Source organism: Copadichromis virginalis, linkage group LG19 (assembly GCF_057382275.1).
Source record: "Copadichromis virginalis isolate Kocher_CV1m ecotype Utaka linkage group LG19, C_Virginalis_male_GT1.1, whole genome shotgun sequence".
Classification (NCBI taxonomy): domain Eukaryota; kingdom Metazoa; phylum Chordata; class Actinopteri; order Cichliformes; family Cichlidae; genus Copadichromis; species Copadichromis virginalis.
Genome location: NC_140636.1, coordinates 13,576,259 through 13,601,485, shown reverse-complemented (window position 1 = coordinate 13,601,485; position 25,227 = coordinate 13,576,259). Strand labels below are relative to the sequence as shown.

Genomic DNA, 25,227 nt, shown 5'->3' with positions numbered 1-25,227 from the left:
AAACAGCAGCTTCATATTTATCCTTTAATTCAGAGACAGGAAGGCACTAACGAGCTGGATCCTGAATAATCACGAGAACCTTTAAAGAAGAGTTAAAGTCCTGATGAAGGAAGCTGTGCTACAACATTCAAACCACCCAGGACCTCTGTGTGGAGGGGCGGAGCCTCCAGGCTCACCGGGCAGGAGTTTTGCACGTCTTATCCAGGCGTCGGGCAGCAGTCTAAGAGTCACCTGACCTCTGCATTCTCTCTCACGGCCAGCAGGGCGACGCTGCCCTCACGCCATGACCTGCTGATGGTCTCGTCCTGAGTCGTGAAGCACTCATGGTGATGTCATGTTCTGGACTTAATGTTGTGGCTGATTGTTCCTCACAGTAAAAACTAAAATTTCTGTCTAAGAAGTAGAAACTGAAATTAAAATCTTCATGCTACATCGTCGTCCACATCATCGTTCTCTGCTCTGATTGGACAGCCTTTTTCTGCAGTGGGAATGGCGTCCGCGGCACTCTCAGGATCCCTGCATTGACGCCACGTATCGCTGACGGATCTCGAAGTTGTCAGCGGGGCGGTTGTAAGCCTTCCACACCGGCTCGCCCACAAACAGCCGCATGGCCTTCGTGTAGTTCTGCAGAAACAAACAGATCAGACAGTCAGGATTCAAACCAGCAACCAAATACGCACTGTACAGGCGCAAGGCGTGTTTTCGTACCATCTCGTCCAGCGTGAAGCGGTGGTAGATACCCGCCGGCAGCGTGATCAGGTCCCCTTTTCTCATGGCAATCCGGATCCACCGGTCCTCCTTGTCCCTGACATCAAAGTAGGCCTGGCCGTCCAGGATGTAGCGGATCTCGTCGTCCAGGTGGAGGTGCTCCTCGAAGAACATCTTCAGCTGCAGGAGAAACAGGAAACCTCTCACTCACTTCAAATAGAGCTCACATTCCAGTTTCAGCACCGCCGACGCTCGAGTGACCCGGGAATCTTTAACACCAGGATTAAATCTGGAGCGTCTCTGCGATACACGAGTCTGACTTGGTGCAACGATGGAGGCGGGAGGAGCCCTCAGCCTGCCTCCATCAGTGCACAGCTGGACTCAGAGGTGCTTCAGACTCCTCTGCATGCGATCATGCGCTGCCACAGTGAAGTCTGAGATGAAGAAGCTCAGAGGACTTTTCCCTCCCTGCAGTGAAAAACCTAAAAAAGGAAGTGTGGTGCTTTTCAAATTAAAAGCTCCGCAGACACAAACACGTGCTGGTACTTGCAGCTTTCACAGCGCGTGGGTTACCTTCTCCTCGTAGTTGGGCAGAGTGTCCTTGTGGATCGTGATGATGTCCATGTAGGAGTAACCCCGGTCCTTACGGATCTGCTGCAGCTCCGGGTCGCTTTCATAGATGTCGGCGTTCAGCTGCAGGAAACAGGAAGCAGTCAAACCCTTACCTGATGTGTATAGTGTAGCAGAAAAAGTAAAAAGCACATCAGTGGTTCCCGTATCAGTTACCATGACGATACACCCCAGCAGTGAGTGGACGCCCTTCTTGGTCAGAGTTACATGGATAAGGTGCGTCACAGTGCAGGTATCTGGACTTCACGTGCTCAGCACGTGACCTGTAACACCTGCTCTGTGTGCAGAAAACATGGGTGCTTGAGACCAGCTTCAGCTCAGTGACCAACACTGATACCTGCTGTGTCTCAGCTGAACCCTCAGCACATAGTTTTACCTGCTTCAAACCCGAGAACTCTGAGCTGTTCGGGTCCAGCTGGGGATCAAGGGTCTGCACAAACTCCCACCCAGGAACCGCTGACCTTTAACCCGAAAACCTGCACACGTGAGCGGCCTTCTGCGGACTCACCTGCCAGTAAAACACTCCGAGCTCCTTCAGCTGCTCCAGGCTCACCGGCTGGTGCGGCTCCAGCCTGTGCGGCCTCCTCTGGTCCTCCTCGGACCCGTCCATGTACCAGGCCTCCAGACCCATGACGAAACACTTCACAGCTGGACCCGCGCGCTGTCAGACTTTCTTACTGCTGCACGGCTGTTTCGCGTGACTCCGGCAGCACTTCCGGTGTGCTGCTTTCAAGTACCTGGAATGTAGCAGGAAAAATGACGACTGAGAGGTCTGCAGATCTGTGACTGATCATCAACATTCCAGCAGACACCAGCTCCCGTAAAAACATGACAGATTGGAGGGAAAACAAGTTACAGACAAAGAACAGTGAAAAACATTTAATGTTTCAAAACATTATAAATATATGACACCCAGTCTCACAAAGAATGACCCCTGAATGACCAGAGATGATGAGAGAAAACAGAGGAAAGGCAGACAGGAACACTGCCTCTGACATTTCCATTCAGCTGTATTTGTTCTATCATATTGGACTTTAATATATTTTTAACGTATTTTAAAGAAATTTTTACATTTAAAAATCGAATTTGAGTGACAATTTCTTTCATCGCTCAAATTAGAATGAAACGTTTTGTTTAATAGATAATTTAACAATAATAAATTAAAATATTATCTCACACAGGCATAAGTTCATAGCGTCAAATAATTTATAGACCCTTTTTTTTTTATCTGACTTAACAACAGAATTTAAAAGCTCATTTATTTTACATAAATCTGGGTCAAGTGTTTCTAGTGCGCAGGCGCAGTTGCTTTACCATAGCAACAGGAGGAGCCATCAGTTGCTGACATGGTGAATGTTTGTAGGTTCTTTTTGGGGGGCTCTTTGTGTTTTTTTAAGTTATTGTTATTTGTATTCCTTTGTTTATTAGCAAAGGAGAGAAAGATGGAGTCTCTTCTTCGACCTGCTGGAAACAGCGCTACGGCGGCTAACAGGCTAACTTTAACGAGTTCTTAGCTTGTTTGATTCGGCAACATTCGAGCGTTCGCGGGTTTAAACTTTTCCATGGTAACGGCGACCTGCACCAATCAAAGACGTCGCTTCAGTGTGTGATTGTGGGTAGAGCAGTTCTTATCCAGGAAATCGTGGGGGGAAAGCGTTTTTGTCCAAAATAAATGAAATAACGGTTGATGAGGAGAGTTGTGGTTTCCATAGGAACAGATGGCACTGTTTCACAGGGTCGTAGTCAGGCTGCTTTCCATGGTTACAGCACTGTGGCTCAAAATCCCCTCCCTGTGGAGAATATGAGCGCCATGTGTACAGGATCAACAGCACAAACCACAAATATAAAACATACAATGAATTCATGTTGTTGTTGATTTAAAGATGGCTTTTATTCAGAGTTATTAACATGAACCAAAGCAGAGTGTAAACCCTGCCTGTCTGACTGTTTCCAGGCCAAAGCCACGACTGTGAGAGACGCGCTGGCCAAATGAGTGAGACACACACACACACACACAGTCTTTATTAAAGTCTGAGTAAGTTAACTTCAGATGCCTGCACTATGATTTGGGGAGGATTTTAATCAGGTAACCATGGTAACTGATACTATAGAACCAACCTGCTCTGGAGCAGATAATGTTCAAGATTAGAGATCCTCATGCGTGACATCCCTACGTACGGACCAATCAGGTCTTTGAAAAATAGCGTCACAGTTTGTGAAGATCCCTCAGAGCTCAGACAGTCTTTGTGTTTATGACGGAGCGTCGGGAAAACATTCGTGTAATGGAATAACGATCATAATCAAACAGAAGTTATATCCCACACAGACTCATTTATCTCCACCGGACAGACGATTGCACAGTTTATCTCAAAGTCTGTGCTCGTCTCTTTTGTTTCACACGCCATCACCACTTTCACTGCCACGGGACGGCGGTCAGACAATAACAGCGCACTTACAACAGTATGTACATGTATGTAATAATGTGTGTGTGTGTGTGTGTGTGTGTGTGTGTGTGTGTGTGTGTGTGTGTGTGTGTGTGCAGGAGAAGCAGTCAGGAGAGAAACTGAGCGAGGCAAAAGTCGTTAAACTATACGGTCAGATTCCTCCGATAGAGAAGATGGACTCGTCGCTGTCCACGCTGATGAACTGCGAGTGAGTCCTGCAGACGGACGGCGTCTCATCGACTCTCACAGACATCATTTGGGAGCCTAAGAGGGACTCAGACTCAGGAGTTTATAACACAACAGTCCATTAGAGCTGAAATAAAGCTTGCATGCACACGTCTGATTAAACATGTCAGGTGCACTTTTCTCACAGCCGATTGGTCAATTAAAGTGTTCGTGGCGTTTTCAGGCCCGTGTTGCCCGGCTCAGATTCTCAGCCCAGGTTCAGATGCTTCTGCAGGCACGACTCCGAGCAGCTCGACTCAAACGCTGAAACCTGAAGGAGACGCGTAACTACGACTCCCAGGGTGCATTTCACTCGATGAGTCTTTTTAATGGGTTTCAGTTTGAAGACGGTCCCTGAACACTCATCACGAAACACAGAAGCTCGCCGTCAGTGGCTCCACTCACCAATATACATTTAATCTCTGTTTCAAATGAATCAGTTCATTCGCCTCCGATCAGGCCTAAGTTGACAGGTTGCGTTGACGGATGAAGCGGCAGTGTGTGGAGTGTAAATGTTGACTGCGCTTTATAGATCTGCCCACTCATATTAGACAGAACAGCCTTTAATGTCATTGTACATACACAACAGAGTCAGAGCTTCAGTTATTTACAGAACAGTGTGAGGGCCACATGGGAGCAGGAGCGTCAGTGTCTTTGACCTGTTGCTTCTTCCTCCACAGGCAACTGTCTCTGTCCACGAACTGCAAAGAGAAAATAACCAACCTCAACGGCCTGAGTGAGTGACACACACACACAGTCAGTGTGTAATGTGATGTTGTGTCCTTCCAGAGAACCTGAAGATCTTGTCTTTAGGGAGGAACAACATCAGACTGCTCACCGAGCTGGTAAGCCACGAATACGGAGGCTGAGAAGGTGGCCGGTGTGTGTCTGTAAAGCTGTGTGTGTGTGTGCGTGCGTGCGTGCGTGTAGGAGGCCGTAGGTGACACGCTGGAACAGCTGTGGGTCTCATAACCAGTTGGAGAAGCTGAATGGAATCCAGTGACTGAAGAGCCTGAGAGTCCTGTACATGTCCAACAACCTGGTGAAAGACTGGAGTAAGTTCAAAAAGAACCGAGGCTTCAGGAATACTCACTCAAACCAATTTGTTTTTAAGTTTCTCCTTGTTGCTGATTGGTGGGATCTGGATGTGATGCGTGCAGGTGAGTTCATGAGGCTGGCGGAGCTGCCGCCTGTGGTTCGTCGCACCGCTGTTCGTCTTATAACGGACTTTCTCTTTTGTAACAGCAGCTCGGGACTGTGCTGCAGACGCTGGAGAATGCCTCGGCTTCTAACAGCTGTTTGCAGCTGGTCCAATGTTACAGCTTTAAGTGACTCAGAGTTCGTGTTCATACGTTGTGACGGTTCCTTTATGATTTTCAGTGATTCTGATCATTTAAATAAATACTTTTGATTTTTTTTAAGAATAATCACTGCTGGAAGGTTTCTCACAGTTGGCTTTAAGATCAGATGATTCAAATATATTGGACGTCTGTGACACGAGGAGCAGAAACGCTGCAGGAAACTACAACAGAGTGCATTCTGGGTAAACTTTCAGGTTTCAGCTGTGCGACTCCTTCAGGTTAGAGGAAGACTGACCAATCAGAAACGAGCTTTACTGTTTCTACTGGACTCTATCGGAGAGTTCTATCAGAGGGGGCCATGTTTGATGTTTCTGTCACAGGGCACTGTTATCAATAAAGTTTAGATAGAAACGAACACGAAAAAATAATAATGAACTTACGCCCCACCCATCGCCTCAGGATCTATCTTCTGATTGGTTACGACGAACATCAATCTGCGGCTTATTCCCTTCCTTGGTAACGGCCTCGGACCCGGAAGTAAACACGTTAGCCGCGAAATGCCAACAGACTGACGGCAGAGAGAACATCTGTCCAGCTGCTGCGATGAAGAGGAGCGCAGACGTGCACGTGAAGCAGGTGAAGCACGTGATCGCGGCTCTGTGCAGGCTGCTGGCGGCCGCGGGGCTGGACTCCGTGCCCCCCCCGGACTCCTTCCGACGGGCCAAGTTTGGAGACGCGGTCCAGGTGAGTCAGGAGCACGTCACCGGCCGCTTTATTAGGTACACCTGGTCAACCGCTCGTTTACATAAGTATCCAATTAGCCAATCACAGGACTGCACGTGATGGAGACGAGCTGCTGAAGCTCCAAGAGAAGAAGAAGAAAAGAGATTTAAGAGCTGGGTTTCTGAAATGTCAGAGGGGGGTGGACAGACGAGGAGAAGAGCATCTTTCCCCTCCAGTCAGTAAGAGCTGGTGCTGTGAACGTGGAGCGTGAACCAGCACCAGCTCGCTTCATTCACTCATCCACAGCTTGGCTGCAGTGACATCTGCAGGTGACATAGAGGCAGCAAAGGGCTCGATAATCACGCTGAGTTCGGGTTTGATGATGCTGGAAGGTGTGCTCAGGGAAGCAGGTGCTGGGATGGTGGGGTGTGACGGGGTCACCACTGTTTTCAATACAATAGAACGGATTTTATTGTAACTATACACACATACAATGAGATTAAAAACAAATAAATAAGGGTTTGTATTTATTGTTATTGTTGTTGCTATTGCACAGCACTGATGGTAATTTGCATAGTCTGTGTACAGAGGGGAGTCGGGGGCTGGCGGGGTCAAACTGTATGGTCAGTGTGAGTTCAGGCTGGTTCAAAATTCAGCCTTCAAGAGATCTGGAGCTGCTAAATGTGTTCCTGAGGACTGACTGCAGTCTTTAGTTTTCCACTGGTGCTTGAACTCAGCGTACACGTCATGTGACGATCCAGGTGATCTTCACCTCAGTGAAAAGAAAGCCACAAATATTAAATGTGTGTAAAGCTTGGACATTTGAACACATCCACACATGTAGTAGTTTCAGGTGTGTGTGTGTGTGTGTGTGTCACATCGTGCACACTTCCTCCTCTTCCTGATTGGACTAACTCAGCGTCTCGCTGGATTTTCAGGAAGATCCGTTTTGGCAGCTGCTCGCCGACATCCTTCAGACCACCAGCGTCGTTTCCTGTGACAGCTCTGAGCCGACAGCAGGTCAGCACTTCTTCATCTCGCCCTAACTTTGCTCGTGCACACTGTAAGTGACGTTTGATTGGTGCTTTTCCTCAGAGCGCAGGAAGCTCGTGGCCGCCGGCTTGTGGCAGAGCGGCTTTCACGCTGACTGGATGTATGAGGGAGAAGGAGGAGGCGCAGCCTCCAGCCGGGAACTCCTCCTGGTGCTCGGCTGGCTGCTCGCCACCGGAGCGCTGGAGAGCGTGGTGATGAAGAGAGTGCAAAAGCTGGACAGGATGCTGCTCACGTGCACACCTGTGAGTACCACGGCAGCGTGCAGGTGAGCCTCCCCCATGTGTGCTTACCTGTGTTCTCCCTCTCTGTCAGGTGCTGCCACACCTTCCTGCTGACCTCCATGTAGACTCCGCCTCCCTGAGGAGACTCCAGTGGCTCATTGGCTGCCTGAGACATCAGAGACGGATGCTGCTGTCGATGCTACGAGAGCAAACCCGAGCTCTGCACGCTGTGAGGAAACCTCACCCTTTCATTCACGTGACATTAGAATAATCAGAAACAGCAGTTCCACTTTCAAACAAACTGAGTCAGACACATTTAGCTCAATGACGTGAAACACAATGTTCTATATTATATTATGAACACAACAAGCTCGAAACAGCTTCCCAATTTAGAAATACATCCCAGCACTGACGCTCCCAGTCAGAGCCGTGCTAACCTCCAGCTCACAGGGCTGCTGCGAGCCTGGACCATAAATCCACATTACTGTTTCCACTCATGCCAGGATTTCCACTTTTGTCACGGATATTCTCCACTTCATGTTCACTAAACCAAATTAAACCAACTGTGTGTTCAGGTTCTTTCTGCGAGCGTCACCCCGACGCCGTCCTCTGAGCAGAGCTCGGCTGCACTCGAGGAGGTACGTCTGAGTGTTTCACAAACTCTGTATATGAAAGATGGAGGCAGCTTCCAGCAGTGAGGTCTGTGAGGAAGTGAGCAGATCTCTGAGCTCAGACTAGCTTATGGTCTGTGCGTATTTGGAGATGACGTTGCCTTTAGCGTTACAAGGGAGCAGGAGGAGGGAGGGTTTAGGGCGGGGCTACCAGCTGCTGATTGAACAGTACTGATAAGTTTATAACAGGAGGAGCTGACAGGCGTGTCCTTCTGCTGCAGGACTGCGTTTCTCTGCAGCAGCTGTGCAGCCTCCTGGAGGCGTACCTGAAGTGGAAGCAGGTGGAGGATGTCTTCTGGACTTGGATGGTGCGTTTGTGGTTCTCACACCATGAAAATATGATGAATTTAAAAAAGTAATCAGCTTCACAGCAGAGTGGCTGAAACAGCAATGTTAGAGGAAGTGATGCTGTGTGTGTGTGTGACTGTAGGACAGCGTTGTGGACCTGAAAGATCCCATCACCGGGAGGCCCAAACATCTAACCAATGAGAACCCCAGAGTGTGTTATCATGGAAACAGCAGGCTGGAGAAGCTGGAGGCGGTGCTGCTGGGACTGCCTGCAGCTCAGGTGAGCAGCACGCAGAGGTCAGCCAACACAGGTCCTTACTTTTGTCCTAAATGGGACAGATTTCTCCTCATTAGAAAGCGTTCAGTCAGATGTAGGCACTGAAAACGTCTCGGTTAGGTGGAAATTTGCCCCTTTGTCACAGTGGATCTGTCCCACCCCACAGTGACTGCGTCAGTTTCAGAGTGATGCTGATGCATGGAAAACCTGCAGACCGAACCGTGATGTTCCATAGATGTTTAAACTCAAATCGATGCTGTGCGGGCTTCGAGCATTTCCCATGATTCTTTGTTGTTCTGTGCTTTACTCAGATTGCAGGCAGTCGCCTTGACGACATCCAACATAACGGAGCCTAACTCCATTTCAATTTTTAGTTTGAGTTTTATTTATGAAGCACCAAAGCACAGCTGAAGGGTACGGACTCAGTATGCAGCGGCCCAACAATCACACGACCCGCTGTGAGCAGCAGTGGGGAGGAAGAATTCCTTTTTAACAGGAAGTAGCATGAACTAGTTTTTCTCTATCAGTCTTGCAAGAAAGCAGTCTTACATATGTGTTTAATATGTGCGTTGAATGACATGTCCTGGTCAACAATGACTCCAAGGTTCCTCACAGCGTTACTGGAGGCCAAGGTAATGCCATCCAGAGGAAGAATCTGCTTAGATACTATATTTCTAAGATTTTCAGGGCCGAGTACAATAACCTCAGTTTTATCTGAATTAAGAAGCAGAAAGTTAGCGGCCATCCAGGTCTTTATGTCTTTAAGACATTCCTGCAGTTTAACTCATTGGTGTGTGTTATCTGGCTTCATGGACAGATAGAGCTGGGTGTCATCTGCAGTGAAAATATGTGCAGTGTTTTCTAATCAGGCTACTTACATGGACGTTTATGGTGTTTATACTGATATTTGTGCTCCTGCAGGGAGGACAGAGGAGACAAGGAGGAGATGGTAAGGACAGAGAAGGAGGAGAGAGGTTTGGCGTCTCCTTGTCCCTCCCTCCTGTTCTCTCCTCCTTCCCATCCATGCCCTCCCTCTCACAAGTCTGCCGAGTGAGGCCTCAGCTGGAGGAGCCGAGGAGGCGCCCGGCCAGAGGCCCCGGTGGGCAGGCGGAGCCTCCAAACGAGCTCCCGGCGTCCGAGGCCGTGGCGCTGCTTCTTCATGCAGAGGCCGTGCTGATGAAGAGGAGGGACGAGCAGAGGCTGACCAACAGGACGAAGCTGCAGGAGACGATCGGCAGGCTGGAAGAGCTGGTGCTGATTCCACCGTGAGCGTCCAGTTTAAACTGGTGGAGCAGAAGCTGTGAGGACGTTATCGTCTCTGCAGAGACTGAAACAGCTGCTGCATACGAGTCACTCAGAGCATTTAATAACTGATAAACACACACCGTCATAACTGGATATGTTGGTCCGATACATGAAATGTTGTGAAGTCAAACTACAGGCGTCAAAAACATCATTTGCATATTTATTCATTCATCAAATTAAACACAAAGTTGTTTTCAGCAGAGCCAAAAGAGTCACTTTAAATTTAAACATTTTAGAAATTAAACAGATTCCAGCTTCTGATGTTTTCTGTCGTCGGGTAAATTTCTGGGACTTGTCGTCGGGTAAATTTCTGGCGACCGTGGAGACACGTCACGAATTCACCACCAGCAGTTTCTGCATGTACGAATTGAGCCACTTCTGCCTCTCCATGGAGGTGAGCAGCTTGCTCTTCTCCCTGAAAGCCGCGTCGTCGGCCACCACCAGGTTCCTCTTCGCCATCCCGGCTCCCGGAGACGACCATTCTGCAGGCCATGCCCCCTCCACACTACAGACAGAAAACAACACAGTGCACCACTGTTTAAATGGGAGAGTCAATTTTTCCCCGTTTAAGTTTGACTGTTTGTTAATTTCATAATAATAACAACAATAATAATAATAAACCAGTCTTTATTTTTCTATCCAATCAGACTGCTTTGTACAGATAGAAGAGTCTCCCCCTGCTGGACGCTAGAAAGAATGCAGGTTTAATGTTTTTCATCATTGTCCTTCTTTCATATACAGTCTATGATGTTTCATTATGAATTTATCAGTTTTGCCCAGCTGTACCTTGTCTCCGCCCCCTCTGGAGCAAATAGCCACGCCTCCCTCATCAGTCCTGCTTTGCTGTTGGCTGCTGCTCTAAGGCCGGGCGCTGACATCATTTGGATGCTCCAATCACGGAGAGAGATGGAAGGGTAGAGGACGTCCCAGTCGACTCGTTTGTGTTCCTCCGAATCTTCCAAACTTCTGCGATTGGACGAGATCACAGTGACATCACAACGTCATGTAAACATCATTCACACGGCACCCTCAGGCCTCCATAGGAGGTGAAATCCTCTTTCCAATGTCCGGCAGAGTGTCTGGCTCATTCATTGGTTCAGAGCGTACCCACCTGAGAGGAAGGCGAGGCTGAGGGAAGCCAGACGTCAGCAAGATCATACCCAGAATGCAAAGCAGCGGGACGCACGTGCGGGGAAAAACAGGAAGCTGAGACATCCTAAAAACAAACAGAAGAAGAATTTTCAGTTTCATGAAGCTCGTTGTGATTTCACGTTGCAGCGCCTCCTCCGGAGAATGATGGTCACTGATGTAATTCCTAAACATTTTTATTCTGCATTGAGGACCAAAGTCTGGCTTCAGGTGTGCGCGTCACGTGTTTCAATCTGAGGCTGACAGAGCGGCTGTAAACCACGGCGCCCTGACCCCGAGGTCACCGCTCGCCTCTGGCTCGTTATTTCTCAGGCGACCGTGAAACAGCGAGTTTGAGCCCTAACGAGGAGCTTTTGGTGCCTGGAAGTTAATCGGGCTGAGCTGACCTTTAACCCCGGAGACACCTGTTTGGCATGGCTGTCGTCTCTCTGCAGCGGGCTGACATGGGCACGTTCTTAACATTGATTTTTTTTTTCATTATTGTAATATTGCAGGATTCGCTGGCATTGTTTTCATAACGACGACAGCTTCGTGACTTTTTCATAGACCGCAGGTGTCATTTTTTTATCACCGTGGCAACGCTTCCGCAGCTTTCATGAAATATTATTTCCTCAGTCTCTTCAGCACATATAATAATAATAATAATAATAATAATAATAATAATAATAATAATAATAGTGATTAAATCACATACAGTTAAAAGCGTTTGATTGTTCGGGCGTGATGACAGGCGTCACAGTGACAAAACAAACATTAACGATGATTCAGACGAATGTTCTTAGATGTAAACAGCGGTGATGAAGGAGGCGGCGCCGTCACGTTATACTCAAACTGGGCTCATGTAATCCATTACTCTTTTCACAGGAAGTCGAGTGATGTCACCACTGTGGTGTTTTTTAAATGTAGCTTATTTGACTTATTCGCCTGTGCAGGCGGACACGGACGCTTTTTATACTCCAATCAAGTTAGTTCAGCAATCATGAAGACGTATTCTGATTGGAGCCGATGTGTGCCGTCACGCCTCCGCCAGTTTCACCCTGATCTGATGCCGGACTGAATTTGGCGCACTGTGAGGGACTAACCTGATCTCAAATTCAAATTTTATTTGTCACGTACACAGTCATACACAGTACGATATGCAGTGAAATGCTTGGACAACTGCTCGTGACCTAAAGAAAACAAAAAAGGAAAAGGCTATGAATAAGATAGGAAATAAATATGAAAAATTAAAAAGGGTAAATTTAACTAGGAAGGAATAAAATATAAATTAAGGTTAAAAATTAAATAACTGTACAACACAAATTAGAATGAAGGGTAAATTTAACTGGGAAAGAATAAGATAAAATATATAAATTAAAGTTGAAAATTAAATAACTGTACAACAAAATACACAATATAGAACTATATAAGAATGTATGAAGAAATATAAATAAATATATACACAATAACAGCAGCTGTACAAGTATTAACTGGAAATGAAGAATGTAGTGTTGTGCAATCCACATTATGTCTTATTTCAGTGCCAGTTTGGCACTTCTTACCTGCTGCTCAGGTGTCGCTGTGTCTCCTCGGAGCTGCTCGCGTCACTCGGGGAGAGAAACCAACCAGAAACTGAGCAGAGCTCCAGGCGACTCTGTCCCAGCCGCTCAGATTTCTGCTTCCTGTCAACACAATAAAGTTTGAATAGAAAGAATAGATCCTCACTCGTGCTTCTTGGTTGACGCTTCGCCCTGTGCAGATGAATGGTGGTCTTTCATACTTATATACAGCTTACTGTGGAGGGTCTGAGCCCCCCCACACACACACACGCGCACACACACACACACACTGAAGCATGTACACCCCTCACCAGATCAATCCAGCTGTGGTTCAGTGCCGAGGACGCCGTTAGCTTGTTAGTGTCCCGTTTCAAAGACTGTTAGTCACGGTGCTGCTGCAGAGGGCCAGCGTCCTCATTACAGAGCGTGCGTGTGTGTGTGCATACGTGCAGGACTGTTCATTCGTGCCAAACAGAGAAGCTTTATAGGACGTGAGAAATGTTCTCTCTGGAATAACAAGAAAATAAATCATCATGAAAAACAGAAAACGCGTTCATAAATAGAGACACACACACCTGTCTGAGCTTCCTCCACACTGACAGGTTAACGAGGCGTCCTTATCCACGGTGAAGGCCACTAACACAAACTGTGGGCGATGTGAGCACAGACGTTTCCTGCGTGGCGCTGAAGCACCTCAGATCGTCAAACGTGTCCCAGGGATGATTCCTGCAGGACGTCCCAGAGTTACTGAGGACCACAGCGTCCACGTGCTGCTAGAGGACGGTGGCATCAAAGGTGTTTCAGGTCATTTTACCACAGAGGACCTGTCTCCTTTCCCGATCAGCTCGCTGTTGCTGAAACTTCCCGCCCTCCAGTGTGCGGCTGGTGTTTCAACAAACCTTCATATTAATAGAATCTATATTTTATATCAGCGGCCCCCAACCCCCGGGTCACCGTCTGTGAGAGTTGAGGCTCGGGTGTGAAATGTATGTTTTTCAGGGTTTTATCGGTTTTTTAACGTTAACTCTGTTTCTCTGGGTCTGTTCCCGTGTGTTATGAATAATACTGGTTTTATTTGGTTGTATTCATCCGTGAACCTTTAAAGGCCGGTCTGTGAAAATATTGTCGGACATAAACCGGTCTGTGGCGCAAAAAAGGTTTGTGAGCGCCGATTTATATTATTGATCAAACTTAGGCAGAAAATTAAATGAGTCATGATGAGGGTTCCTGATGTGCTCACACTGAGCTTACCTGAGTTATGTGTTTGTGTCTGTGTGTGTTTGGTGGGTCATGAAGCACAAAGATAAAGGTGAAAACAGATTCTGACAGGAAGCTCGTCTCCTTTTAAGGAGCTCGTTATGGGCGCTGCTGGAAATAATGACCACAGACAGGAAGCAGGTGTCTAACACCCTCACAGGATAACGAGCAGCAGACGCCGAGCGTGAGCCTCCTCGCCGTGCCTGTGCTCATCAGAAATCCCCGTCGCCGGATTCTGCTGGAAATGATATTTAGGCACTGATCAGACTGGAGAGATGTAGGTGAATCAGGGCGTAGGTGAGTCCTGTTGACTCCATCGTGGACCAAACGCTGAGTGCCTCCTCTCAAAGCTGTCACATGTCACAGACTCTCTCCACCGTCCTGCACGTTTGAACTCTAATTCACTCACTGATAGCAGTGGTTACCATAATTCTGCACGCACACATTTTTATTTGAAGTCATTTATTCTTTAATTCTCTTATTTAGAAAATGGGGAAACTTGAGCTGTGAGAGCTGCAGCTCCTGTCTGTGGATCCTGTGCTGATTCATGTGACGCTGAATCTTCCCAGATATCAGCGGCTGCGAGGTTGTTGTACCGTCAGCATTTCTGCTGCTTCATCAGTGTTGGAGTTGTTTGGATGGAGCCTTCGGTCACTGACAGGTCGCCCCCTGGTGTCAGCAGTGCGCCTACAGGACTGGAAAGTGCAACAAAAACTTCAAAATAAGAGTTGTGTTACCAAAGCGGTAAAACTCTGAGGATCTTGTGACCCAGCGAGAAACATTACAGGACACAGCATTGGTAACAGGCGCTTTATTAACAGCAGGGACAGCGTGAGATGACTTTTGGAGTGTGGTTGGGTTTTGTTTGAGGACGAGACGTCAGAGTCTACCCGACCACAGAGGGATCGAGCGGGCCTCAGACAGTCACCCCTAACTCAGCCAATCACAATATCTCATTTTTACTAAATACTATTCCAGGTCTTAGAGAAAATGATTCGCATCGTTTCCAAAAACTTGACTTTCCCTTTCGGTTAAATTCGTCGCAGAGAGTAGCATCGTGTATCCAAAGGCCATAAACAGTACAAACATGATCATATATGTGGATGCTAGCATTACATGTGAGTCCTGCCGCAGTGGGCGGGGTTCCAGACCCCTGCCCGCTGTGAGCTCAGTTTGTCTTTGTTTTCTTGTGTTTTGTCGAGCTGCTCGTGTTTCGCCATGGCTGAACTTCCTGTTGTCCTGCGTGCTCTCGTCCACGTCAGGCTTCGAATGACACCTGAGGTGGAAACGCTTCATTTTTGCTTCCCTCCTCTCAGCATCTCCGCTGCTGCTGATGGGGGAGGAGCTACAAGCTGATCAGGCTCTCCTCCTTCACCCTGGGCTCCTCGGTGTCAGCGGGCGCCATGTCTGCAGGGATGAAGCATTCTGCAGGTGGAGCCGGCGGCGGGTCAAGGGGACAGGTGCGGCGGGGCGGGGCGTCGGTGGGTTGATCGGCGGGGTGATAGACGAAGCAGTAGGCTCCTGGCTGGCAGCCACTCTTCACGCTGAGGGCGAGCTCTGTTTGGGCCACGGGGTGATGGATGCCATCGATGTACACGCTGAGGGTGTAGGAGTCTGCAGAGGAGAAACACGAGTCACTTCCTGCTCAGACAGGAACCAACATGTCCAAACTGGTCGCAGCATGGCAGTAAAAACCAAACCAGAGAGGAACACATGGTGTCCTCCATCGCCTCACAAAGCAAGAAACAGCCAGCAGATTATTGCAAGAAAGCCAACGCAAAGTCGGCGAAGGAGCTGGAATACACGGGTCAGCAGACAGAACACAAGAGAGGTGGAGTGCAGGCAGGGCGGAGCGGGTGGAGGGGGTGGAGATGAGCGTGACACAAGGACAGCAGCAGGAGGGAAAGAAGGTTTAAAGGTGGAGACGGTGGAGCTGAAGGTGTTCACTGAGAGTGAGCAACAGGGGCCGCTCAGTCAGAGGGTCTGAGCATGTGCAGATGAGGGAGGGTGGAGGATGAAGATGGAGCAGAGGAAGACCTCAGAGTAGGTTCATGGATGCAGAAGAAGGACATGCAGAGGAGGATGCTGGGATAGGAGGAGATGGATCAGGACCGGACGTCTGGAGCCTGGTTTGATTTTCTTACTCTTCTCTTGATTGATAATATTTTATTTCAAAAAGATGAACCTCCAGGTGATGCTGGAGTACATCGAGCAGGTCGGACGATGCCTCTGATTTTTATCTTAGAACTATCGTTAACCAAAACGACACAATAAGAAGAGACGATCTCAAAAACAAGGCTGCAGCCACCTGCCAGGAAAAAACTGATTGTTCAGAGGTTGCTTTGAATATTTTCACTTTTCCAACTGGAAGTAGTCGCAGTGACCTGGGGTCACCCGGAGGTTACGCGTGTAGCTCCCTCTGAGTAACCCCCTGTCAATCACACGGTGACTGCACAGGTTGCCTCGTGGGTGCAAGCCTGTCTCCACTTAACTGCAGCCACCGTGACGCAGATAGATGACCCCAGGTGGGCAGGGATAGCTCAGTAGGTAGAGTGGTGGCCCCATGATTGGAAGGTCGGGGGTTCGACTCCACTGAACGGCTACCCTGAGGTACCCCTGAGCAAGGTACCGTCCCTACACACTGCTCCCCGGGCGCTGCACTGGTGGCTGCCTACTGCTTCACTGGGTGAATGGGTTAAATGCAGAGGAACTATTTCCCTATGGGGACTAACACGCACACTTTTACTTTTTTTAGGTGAGAGCTGGCAGTGCACCGACAGGAAAACCCAGAGAGCCAATCTGCTGTGTGTGAAGAGCTTCATCTGAGTAGATGTGTGCTGATGTTCACTGATTCTGACTGCCAGAGGAAGAAAGCTGCTTTGCGTTGTCCCCGCCGTGACGGCCGACGTGGGGTTACCTTGTTCGAAGCGTGCGGCGCACTGCTCAGAGAGCTGCTGGATGGTGGTCATGGGGAGGACGCCCAGAGTTTTGGGGTTGGCTCCGATCTCGGGGCAGCATATCGTCAGGAAGTCCTGCAGAGAAGCAGAGAGGTCTGAGCGCTCACTCGCCTGCATACGGTTTTTTTGTAATGTACAGAGATTTGTTTCTGGATTCAGTTTTGGTTTTATCATTGCGTGTGTCCCTGAGTCTTCTGTTACTTTGAGTTTCCTGTTTTACTTTGACTTTTAGTTTGACTTCCTGCCATGTGGTTATCTTCACCTGTGCTTTGTCTCAAATACGTCCGTTAACTAAATGAGTTTCAGGTTATTTTAAACTCTGAGTGTATTTTAGCTTCAGCATGGGATTTTCTGGTTTCAGTTTAGATTTTTTAACAGTTTGAAAACATTTTAATTTCATTTTTTAATAATAAAATTAATATTTTTTTAATTATTGTAACGTGGAGGATGTCTGCCAGAAACACAGTTTAGAAGTTCAGAGCAGATATTACAGTCCACACAAACCACAAACAGATTCACTAAAACCTCCAAACTGACCAAGACTAGAGCTACAGAACTCACGGAGTACCTCAGGGTTCCCTGCTGGGTCCCTTTCCTTTGTCTAACAGCCGTGTTTTTACCAGGCAGCGGTCGACTGTCTGAGAGATTCTGCCACAGTTGGAGATTCTTACAGTCTCGCATGCAGCTGCAACGTCTTTGCTTTGAGCGGAGAACATCTGTCTTCTTACGTAGTTTCTAAATCCTAAATTTAGTTACTTTACAAATGATTTCACCGAGATGCCGTTTGAGGTGACGTTGAATCTTATAACCTTGTTTAAGACCTTCCAGTAATAATTCTCACACTTAGACTTTTACTGTGCACACATGTGGCTCCTCCTCCTTGAATCGCTACCTTATCGTGGTGGAGGGGTTTGTGTGTCACAGGGATCCCAGGGGCTATGTTGTCTGGGGGCTTTTGCCCCCTGGTAGGGGCTCCCATGGCAAATTGGCCCTGGGTGAGGGACCAGACAAAGAGCGATTCATAAGACCCTTATGAAAAGGACACCGAGGGAACAGTTTACCCTGCCCGGGATAGGGTTACCGGGGCCTCGCCCTGGAGCCAGGCCCGGGGAGGGTGCCCGAGGGCGAGCGTCTGGTGGCCGGGCCTTAGTCCATGGGGCCCGGCCGGGCACAGCCCGAAGAGGAGACATGGGCCCATCCTCCCGCAGGCCCACCACCCGCAGGAGGCGCCATAGGGGTCGGGTGCATTGTGTGCTGGGTGGCGGCCAGGAGCGGAGGCCCTGGCGGACTGACCCCCGGCTGCCAAGACTGGCAATAGGGACATGGAATGTCACCTCTCTGGTGGGGAAGGAGCCTGAGTTAGTGCGTGAGGTTGAGAGGTACCGGCTAGATATTATCGGGCTCACCTCTACACATGGCTTGGGCTCTGGAACCAGTCTCCTGGAGAGGGGCTGGACTCTGTCTCAGTCTGGAGTTGCCCTTGGTGAGAGGCGGCGGGCTGGGGTGGGTATCCTAATATCCCCTCGGCTTGCTGCCGGTACGTTGGGGTTTTTCCCGGTGGACGAGAGGGTTTGTTCCCTGCGCCTTAGGGTCGGGGAACAGGTCCTGACTGTCATCTGCGCTTATGCGCCGAGTGGCAGTTCAGAGTACCCAGCCTTCTTAGAGTCCCTGGGGGGGGTGCTGGAGGGTGCTCCACCTGGAGACTCTGTTGTCCTGCTGGGAGACTTCAATGCTCACGTGGGTAACGACAGCGAGACCTGGAGGGGCGTGATTGGGAGGAACGGCCTCCCTGATCTGAACCCGAGCGGTGCTCTGTTATTGGACTTCTGTGCTAATCACAGTTTCGCCATAACGAACACCCTGTTCGAACATAAGAGTGTCCATAAGTGCACGTGGCACCAGGACGCTCTAGGCCGTAGGTCGATGATCGATTTTGTAATCGTATCAGCAGACCTGCGACAATATGTTCTGGACACTCGGGTAAAGAGAGGGGCTGAGCTGTCAACTGATCACCACCTGGTGGTGAGTTGGATCAGGTGGCGGGGGAAGACGCTGGACAGACCTGGTGCACCTAAACGCGTAGTGAGGGTGTGCTGGGAACGTCTAGCAGAGGCCCCAGTCCGCGAGATCTTCAACGCACACCTCCGGCAGAGCTTCAACAGCATTCCGAGGGAGACTGGGGACATTGAGTCCGAATGGACCATGTTCAGCGTCTCCATTGCCGAAGCTGCTGCATTGAGCTGCGGCCGCAAGGTGGTTGGTGCCTGCCGTGGTGGTAATCCCCGAACCAAATGGTGGATACCAGAGGTGAAGGGAGCCACTAGGCTGAAGAAGGAGTCCTATCGGGCTTGGTTAGCCTGTGGGACTCCGGAGGCAGCCAACAGGTATCGACAGGCCAAGCGGAATGCGGCTCGGGCAGTGGCTGAAGCAAAAACTCGGGTGTGGGAGGAGTTCGGAGAGGCCATGGAAAAAGACTTTCGGACTGCCTCGAAGAGATTCTGGCAAACCGTCAGACGTCTCAGGAGGGGAAAGCGGTGCTCTACCTGCACTGTGTATAGTGCTGGCGGAGCGCTGCTGACGTCGACTGAGAAAATTGTCAGGCGGTGGAAGGAATACTTCGAGGACCTCTTAATTCCACTGACACGTCTTCCGAGGAGGAAGCAGAGTCTGAGGATGAGGGGAATGACCCGCCAACAACTCCTTGGTGGCAGAGCCCCTGGTGTTGATGAGGTCCGCCCCGAGTTCCTGAAGGCTCTGGACGTTGTAGGGCTGTCCTGGTTGACACGCCTCTGCAATGTTGCGTGGAGATCAGGGGCAGTACCTGTGGACTGGCAGACCGGGTTGGTGGTCCCCATCTTTAAGAAAGGGGACCGGAGGGTGTGTTCCAACTACAGGGGGATCACACTCCTCAGCCTCCCTGGGAAAGTCTATGCCAGGGTGCTGGAACGGAGAGTTCGTCCGTTAGTCGAACCTCGGATACAGGAGGAACAATGCGGTTTCCGTCCTGGTCGCGGAACACTGGACCAGCTCTTTATCCTCTCCAGGATAATTGAGGGTGCATGGGAGTTTGCCCAACCAGTCTACATGTGTTTTGTGGACTTGGAGAAGGCATTCGACCGTGTCCCTCGGGGTGTCCTGTGGGAGGTGTTGCGGGAATATGGGGTGTCTGGCCCATTGCTACGGGCCATTCGATCCCTATACAACCGTTGCAAGAGCTTGGTTCGCATTGCCGGCAATAAGTCGGACTCGTTCCCAGTGGGTGATGGGCTCCGCCAGGGCTGCCCTTTGTCACCGGTTCTGTTCATAATTTTTATGGACAGGATTTGTAGGCGCAGCCAAGTGGCGGAGGGCTTTCGCTTTGGTGGCCTCAGAATCTCATCTCTGATTTTTGCAGATGATGTGGTTCTGTTGGCTTCATCGGGTGAGGGCCTCCAGCTCGCACTGGAACGGTTCGCAGCCGAGTGTGAAGCAGCGGGAATGAGGATCAGCACCTCCAAATCTGAGGCCATGGTTCTCAGCCGGAAAAGGGTGGAGTGCCCACTCCGGGTCGGGGATGAGTTCCTGCCCCAAGTGGAGGAGTTCAAGTATCTCGGGGTCTTGTTCGCGAGTGATGGGAGAAGGGAGCCGGAGATCGACAGACGGATTGGGGCTGCAGCTGCAGTAATGCGGACGCTGCACCAGTCCGTCGTGGTGAAGAGGGAGCTGAGTGTAAAAGCGAAGCTCTCAATTTACCGGTCGGTCTACGTCCCTACCCTCACCTATGGCCACGAGCTGTGGGTAGTGACCGAAAGAACGAGATCGCGGATACAAGCGGCAGAAATGAGCTTCCTCCGAAGGGTGGCTGGCCTCTCCCTTAGAGATAGGGTGAGAAGATCGGCCATCTGGGAGGGGCTCAGAATAGAGCAGCTGCTGCTCCACATCGAAAGGAGCCAGCTGAGGTGGTTCGGGCATCTGACAAGGATGCCCCCTGGGCGCCTCCTGGGTGAGGTTTTCCAGGCATGTCCCACCGGGAGGAAGCCCCGGGGCAGACCCAGGACACGCTGGAGAGATTATATCTCTCGGCTGGCCTGGGAACGCCTTGGTATTCCCCCGGATAAGCTGGAGGAGGTGGCTGGGGAGAGGGAGGTCTGGGCCTCTTTGCTTAGGCTGCTGCCCCCGCGACCCGGCCCCGGACAAAGCGGATGAGGATGGATGGATGGATGGACACATGTGGCTCCTCCCACCGTCCACAGACATGCAGTCAGCAGGTCTGAATGTGATTGGCTTGCCTTGGTGGGTACCAGGGGAAGGGGGTGCCTACTGGGGTCAGCGGGGGAGCTGACCCTAGGGAGGGGCATCCTCCCCTCCCTCCTTTTCCTCCCCATCCCCGGCTACCTCCCTCTTCCCGCTCCACCACACTCACCCACACAGGTAGGGCCTTGGGGTGCGGGTGTCTCACCAGGGTGCAGGGGAGACATTCCCCCCCCCTCTGTCCCCTTCTGGCCACCTGTGCCTCAATTTTATCTCACAACTTAGACATCCACATTACTTACACTCTCATAACACACACATATATACAGTGGGGCAAAAAAGTATTTAGTCAGCCACCGATTGTGCAAGTTCCCCCACTTAAAATGATGACAGAGGTCAGTAATTTGCACCAGAGGTACACTTCAACTGTGAGAGACAGAATGTGAAAAAAAAAATCCATGAATTCACATGGTAGGATTTGTAAAGAATTGATTCGTAAATTAGGGTGGAAAATAAGTATTTGGTCACCTCAAACAAGGAAAATCTCTGGCTCTCACAGACCTGTAACGTCTTCTGTAAGAAGCTTTTCTGTCCCCCACTCGTTACCTGTATGAATGGCACCTGTTTGAACTCATCATCTGTATAAAAGACACCTGTCCACAGCCTCAAACAGTCAGACTCCAAACTCCGCCATGGCCAAGACCAAAGAGCTTTCGAAGGACACCAGGAAAAGTATTGTAGACCTGCACCAGACTGGGAAGAGTGAATCTACAATAGGCAAGCAGCTTGGTGTGAAAAAATCAACTGTGGGAGCAATCATCAGAAAATGGAAGACATACAAGACCACTGATAATCTCCCTCGATCTGGGGCTCCACGCAAGATCTCATCCCGTGGGGTCAAAATGATCATGAGAACGGTGAGCAAAGATCCCAGAACCACACGGGGGGACCTGGTGAATGACCTGCAGAGAGCTGGGACCAAAGTAACAAAGGTCACCATCAGTAACACACTACAACGGCAGGGAATCAAATCCCGCAGTGCCAGACGTGTTCCGCTGCTGAAGCCAGTGCATGTCCAGGCCCGTCTGAAGTTTGCCAGAGAGCACATGGATGATACAGCAGAGGATTGGGAGAATGTCATGTGGTCAGATGAAACCAAAGTAGAACTTTTTGGTATAAACTCAACTCGTCGTGTTTGGAGGAAGAAGAATACTGAGTTGCATCCCAAGAACACCATACCTACTGTGAAGCATGGGGGTGGAAACATCATGCTATGGGGCTGTTTTTCTGCCAAGGGGACAGGACGACTGATCCGTGTTAAGGACAGAATGAATGGGGCCATGTATCGTGAGATTTTGAGCCAAAACTCCTTCCATCAGTGAGAACTTTGAAGATGAAACGAGGCTGGGTCTTCCAACATGGCAATGATCCAAAACACACCGCCCGGGCAACAAAGGAGTGGCTCCGTAAGAAGCATTTGAAAGTCCTGGAGTGGCCTAGCCAGTCTCCAGACCTCAACCCCATAGAAAATCTGTGGCGGGAGTTGAAAGTCCGTGTTGCTCGGCGACAGCCCCAAAACATCACTGCTCTCGAGAAGATCTGCATGGAGGAATGGGCCAAAATACCAGCTACTGTGTGTGCAAACCTGGTAAAGACCTATAGTAAACGTTTGACCTCTGTTATTGCCAACAAAGGTTATGTTACAAAGTATTGAGTTGTATTTTTGTTATTGACCAAATACTTATTTTCCACCCTAATTTACGAATAAATTCTTTACAAATCCTACCATGTGAATTCATGGATTTTTTTTTCACATTCTGTCTCTCACAGTTAAAGTGTACCTCTGGTGCAAATTAATGACCTCTGTCATCATTTTAGGTGGGGGAACTTGCACAATCGGTGGCTGACTAAATACTTTTTTGCCCCACTGTATAGGGCCTTGAGGGTAGGCACGTTAACGGCGTCCAGTGGACGGTCTGTGTACTCAAACCTACCTCTGGTGCCGGTGCCCACCTCTCAATTTTAAATCCATGTAGACATTGAGGGTTCTCGGGAGGGGCCGTGCTAACACCCGCTGCTCTCTAGCAGCAGCACCATGCACTTTTAAATGCACTTTAGAGCAACACGCAGCAACACTACACCTGAGCGGGAGGAGGAAGGTATGGGGTCTTCACACACCCCCGTTCTCTACTAGCCATCGGGGCGGGGTGGCTGGGAGGAGATGTTGACTGTCCGATTGGCCTCCCTGCTGCTGCGGAGCCTGGGACGGTCTGCTTGCCTCCACCTCAGGGGGAAGGGTAACATCTCTTGGGTCTGGGTGCTGTTTCCCCCTCTGGGGGCGAGGGTACCTGGACCCGGGGTATAGAGTATTTTTGGGGAGTGTGATTGTGTGTACATGTCCATTTATGTCAATCCTTACGTTGGGTGAGTGCTGAGTGTTTGTATATGTGTGCATGAGGGTGGGAATGCATGTTTGTGTCTGTGTGTGCCTGTTTGTCTGTGTCTATATGTCAGGTCGGGTCTTAGATTCCACCTCTCTGGGAACTCCCAGGCCCTCCAAGGCCTATCTCCCCTCACCACACTCCCTGCCGGTGACTGATGCCCTCAGGGGTCGGTGCATTGGTGGTTCTTGGTGTCCGGGGCTGGGCGCTCAGGTATGTACCAGCTCACTCCCGGTGGCTACTTGGCGGGGCCTGGCGCCTGTTGCTCGGTCAGGCCTCCTCCGGGGTGCGGGGGGCCCTCAGGCCTCCGGCCTCTGGGCCTGCGGCTCGGTTCACTCTGGCACAGCTGGCTGCCGGCAGAGCCGGCGGGCACGCCGGTGCAGCCCCCTCTAGCTTCTGCTCGGTGGCTACTGGGTGACGCCTCGTCTGGGGATCCTCAGCCCTTCCCATGAAGGTGGTCCTCCTTGGGCTCTCGCAGTCTGGGGCCTCTGGATGTCTGGGGCCTGGATCTCCTCCATGCCTGCTTCATGCCCTGGGGCACGGGGCTATGGCTCTCTACATCCTCTTGCAGACCATTACATGTGGAAACCATTTGAATACAAGCGCTGATCCACACAGGTGTGCACACGGGTGTTCACTGCTCGTAGACTTAAATTACACCTTTCTTGGCTGCTACTTCAAAGCACATTGTGCACTGTCTGTCCTGCGTGCTGCACAACAACATTGAATATTTAGTATTTACTGCTGTTTACACTTAGCTAGATTAATGCGATGGTGTTGTGTTTAGTACACTCAACAAAAATATAAACGCAACACCTTTGTTACTGCTCCCATTCCCCATGGGATGGACGTAGAGACCTAAAATTCATTCCAGATACACAATATAACCATCCCTCCCAAACAGTGGTCACAAATCAGTCCAAATGTGTGGTAGTGGGCACATCTGCTATATTGAGATAATCCATCCCACCTCACAGGTGTGCCACATCAGGATGCTGATCTGACATCATGAGTAATGCACAGGTGTACCTCAGACTGCCCACAACAAAAGGCCACCCTGGAATGTGCAGTTTTGTCTCACAGCAAAATGCCACAGATGCCACAAGCAATGAGGGAGCGTGCAATTGGCATGCTGACAGCAGGAATGTCAACCAGATCTGTCGCCCGTGCATTGAATGTTCATTTCTCAACCATAAGCCGTCTCCACAGGCGTTTCAGAGAATATGGCAGCACATCCAACCGGCCTCACAACCGCAGACCTCGTGTAACCACACCAGCCCAGGACCTCCACATCCAGCAGGTTCACCTCCAAGATCGTCTGAGACCAGCCACCCAGACAGCTGCTGGAACAATTGGTTTGCACAACCAAAAATTTCTGCACAAACTGTCAGAAACAGTCTCAGGGACGCTCAACTGCATGCCCGTCGTCCTCATCGGGGTCTTGACCTGACTCCAGCTCGTCGCCGTAACAGACTTGTGTGGGCAAATGCTCACATTCGATGGCGTCTGGCACGTTGGAGAGGTGTGCGCTTCACGGATGAATCATGGTTCACATTGTTCAGGGCAGATGGCAGCTGAGAATGTCCCAGTTCTTGCATGGCCAGCATACTCACCGGACATGTCACCCATTGAGCATGTTCGGGATGTGCTTGACCGGCGTATACGACAGCGTGTACCAGTTCCCACGAATATCCAACAACCTCGCACAGCCATTGAAGAGGAGTGGACCAACATTCCACAGGCCACAATTGACAATCTGATAGACTCCATGCGACGATGTGTTGCACTGCATGAGGCAAATGGTGGTCA

General features: G+C 50.0%; 4 protein-coding genes and 1 long non-coding RNA gene across 5 annotated transcripts in view; 2 read left to right on the top strand and 3 right to left on the bottom strand.

Moving 5' to 3' along the window:
* Positions 1-10: 10 nt before the first annotated feature.
* adi1 (acireductone dioxygenase 1) lies at positions 11-2,715 on the bottom strand. The gene is made up of 5 exons (XM_085441703.1): positions 2,653-2,715; positions 1,847-2,075; positions 1,282-1,401; positions 709-888; positions 11-624 (listed from the first exon to the last, which is right to left on the bottom strand). Exons 2-5 carry the CDS (start codon positions 1,967-1,969, stop codon positions 508-510), a joined length of 540 nt encoding a protein of 179 aa, XP_085297829.1. The 5' UTR covers positions 1,970-2,075; positions 2,653-2,715; the 3' UTR covers positions 11-507.
* A 181-nt stretch (positions 2,716-2,896) lies between these two features.
* On the top strand, positions 2,897-5,832 carry LOC146685743 (uncharacterized). Its single transcript, XR_014916760.1, has 6 exons — positions 2,897-2,950; positions 3,293-3,331; positions 3,881-3,990; positions 4,797-4,852; positions 4,938-5,062; positions 5,768-5,832. It is a non-coding gene; the product is annotated as an uncharacterized LOC146685743 (long non-coding RNA).
* Positions 5,833-5,847: 15 nt separating this feature from the next.
* tedc1 (tubulin epsilon and delta complex 1) lies at positions 5,848-10,489 on the top strand. Its single transcript, XM_085441700.1, has 8 exons — positions 5,848-6,052; positions 6,970-7,051; positions 7,127-7,326; positions 7,397-7,534; positions 7,881-7,943; positions 8,198-8,284; positions 8,407-8,544; positions 9,463-10,489. The coding sequence occupies exons 1-8, from the start codon at positions 5,912-5,914 to the stop codon at positions 9,808-9,810; spliced, it is 1,197 nt and encodes a 398-aa protein (XP_085297826.1). The 5' UTR covers positions 5,848-5,911; the 3' UTR covers positions 9,811-10,489.
* On the bottom strand, positions 9,986-12,744 carry pth2 (parathyroid hormone 2). Its single transcript, XM_085441704.1, has 4 exons — positions 12,537-12,744; positions 10,958-11,062; positions 10,633-10,812; positions 9,986-10,351 (listed from the first exon to the last, which is right to left on the bottom strand). Exons 2-4 carry the CDS (start codon positions 11,059-11,061, stop codon positions 10,177-10,179), a joined length of 459 nt encoding a protein of 152 aa, XP_085297830.1. The 5' UTR covers position 11,062; positions 12,537-12,744; the 3' UTR covers positions 9,986-10,176.
* Positions 12,745-14,586: 1,842 nt separating this feature from the next.
* rin3 (Ras and Rab interactor 3) overlaps positions 14,587-25,227 on the bottom strand; it is a 29,969-nt gene continuing 19,328 nt past the window's right edge. The window contains exons 13-14 of the mRNA XM_085441427.1: positions 16,708-16,822; positions 14,587-15,404 (exon numbers count right to left, since the gene is read on the bottom strand). Of these exons, the coding sequence (XP_085297553.1) occupies positions 15,136-15,404; positions 16,708-16,822 (384 nt within the window). The 3' untranslated portion in view covers positions 14,587-15,135. The remainder of the gene's footprint in view (positions 15,405-16,707; positions 16,823-25,227) is intronic.

What these genes read in the sequence shown, in the direction of transcription:
- pth2 (XM_085441704.1), bottom strand. Translation starts at nt 11,061, where the DNA reads ATGTCTCAGCTTCCTGTTTTTCCCCGCACGTGCGTCCCGCTGCTTTGC. An exon ending in CAGCCTCGCCTTCCTCTCAG is followed by an intron (nt 10,813 to 10,957) that starts GTGGGTACGCTC and finishes GTCCAATCGCAG; the next exon opens with AAGTTTGGAAGATTCGGAGG. An exon ending in CCAGAGGGGGCGGAGACAAG is followed by an intron (nt 10,352 to 10,632) that starts GTACAGCTGGGC and finishes TTCTGTCTGTAG; the next exon opens with TGTGGAGGGGGCATGGCCTG.
- adi1 (XM_085441703.1), bottom strand. Translation starts at nt 1,969, where the DNA reads ATGGGTCTGGAGGCCTGGTACATGGACGGGTCCGAGGAGGACCAGAGG. An exon ending in TCGGAGTGTTTTACTGGCAG is followed by an intron (nt 1,402 to 1,846) that starts GTGAGTCCGCAG and finishes TGTTTCCTGCAG; the next exon opens with CTGAACGCCGACATCTATGA. An exon ending in GCTTCACGCTGGACGAGATG is followed by an intron (nt 625 to 708) that starts GTACGAAAACAC and finishes TTGTTTCTGCAG; the next exon opens with AACTACACGAAGGCCATGCG.
- tedc1 (XM_085441700.1), top strand. Translation starts at nt 5,912, where the DNA reads ATGAAGAGGAGCGCAGACGTGCACGTGAAGCAGGTGAAGCACGTGATC. An exon ending in CAGCTCTGAGCCGACAGCAG is followed by an intron (nt 7,052 to 7,126) that starts GTCAGCACTTCT and finishes GCTTTTCCTCAG; the next exon opens with AGCGCAGGAAGCTCGTGGCC. An exon ending in GCTCGGCTGCACTCGAGGAG is followed by an intron (nt 7,944 to 8,197) that starts GTACGTCTGAGT and finishes CTTCTGCTGCAG; the next exon opens with GACTGCGTTTCTCTGCAGCA.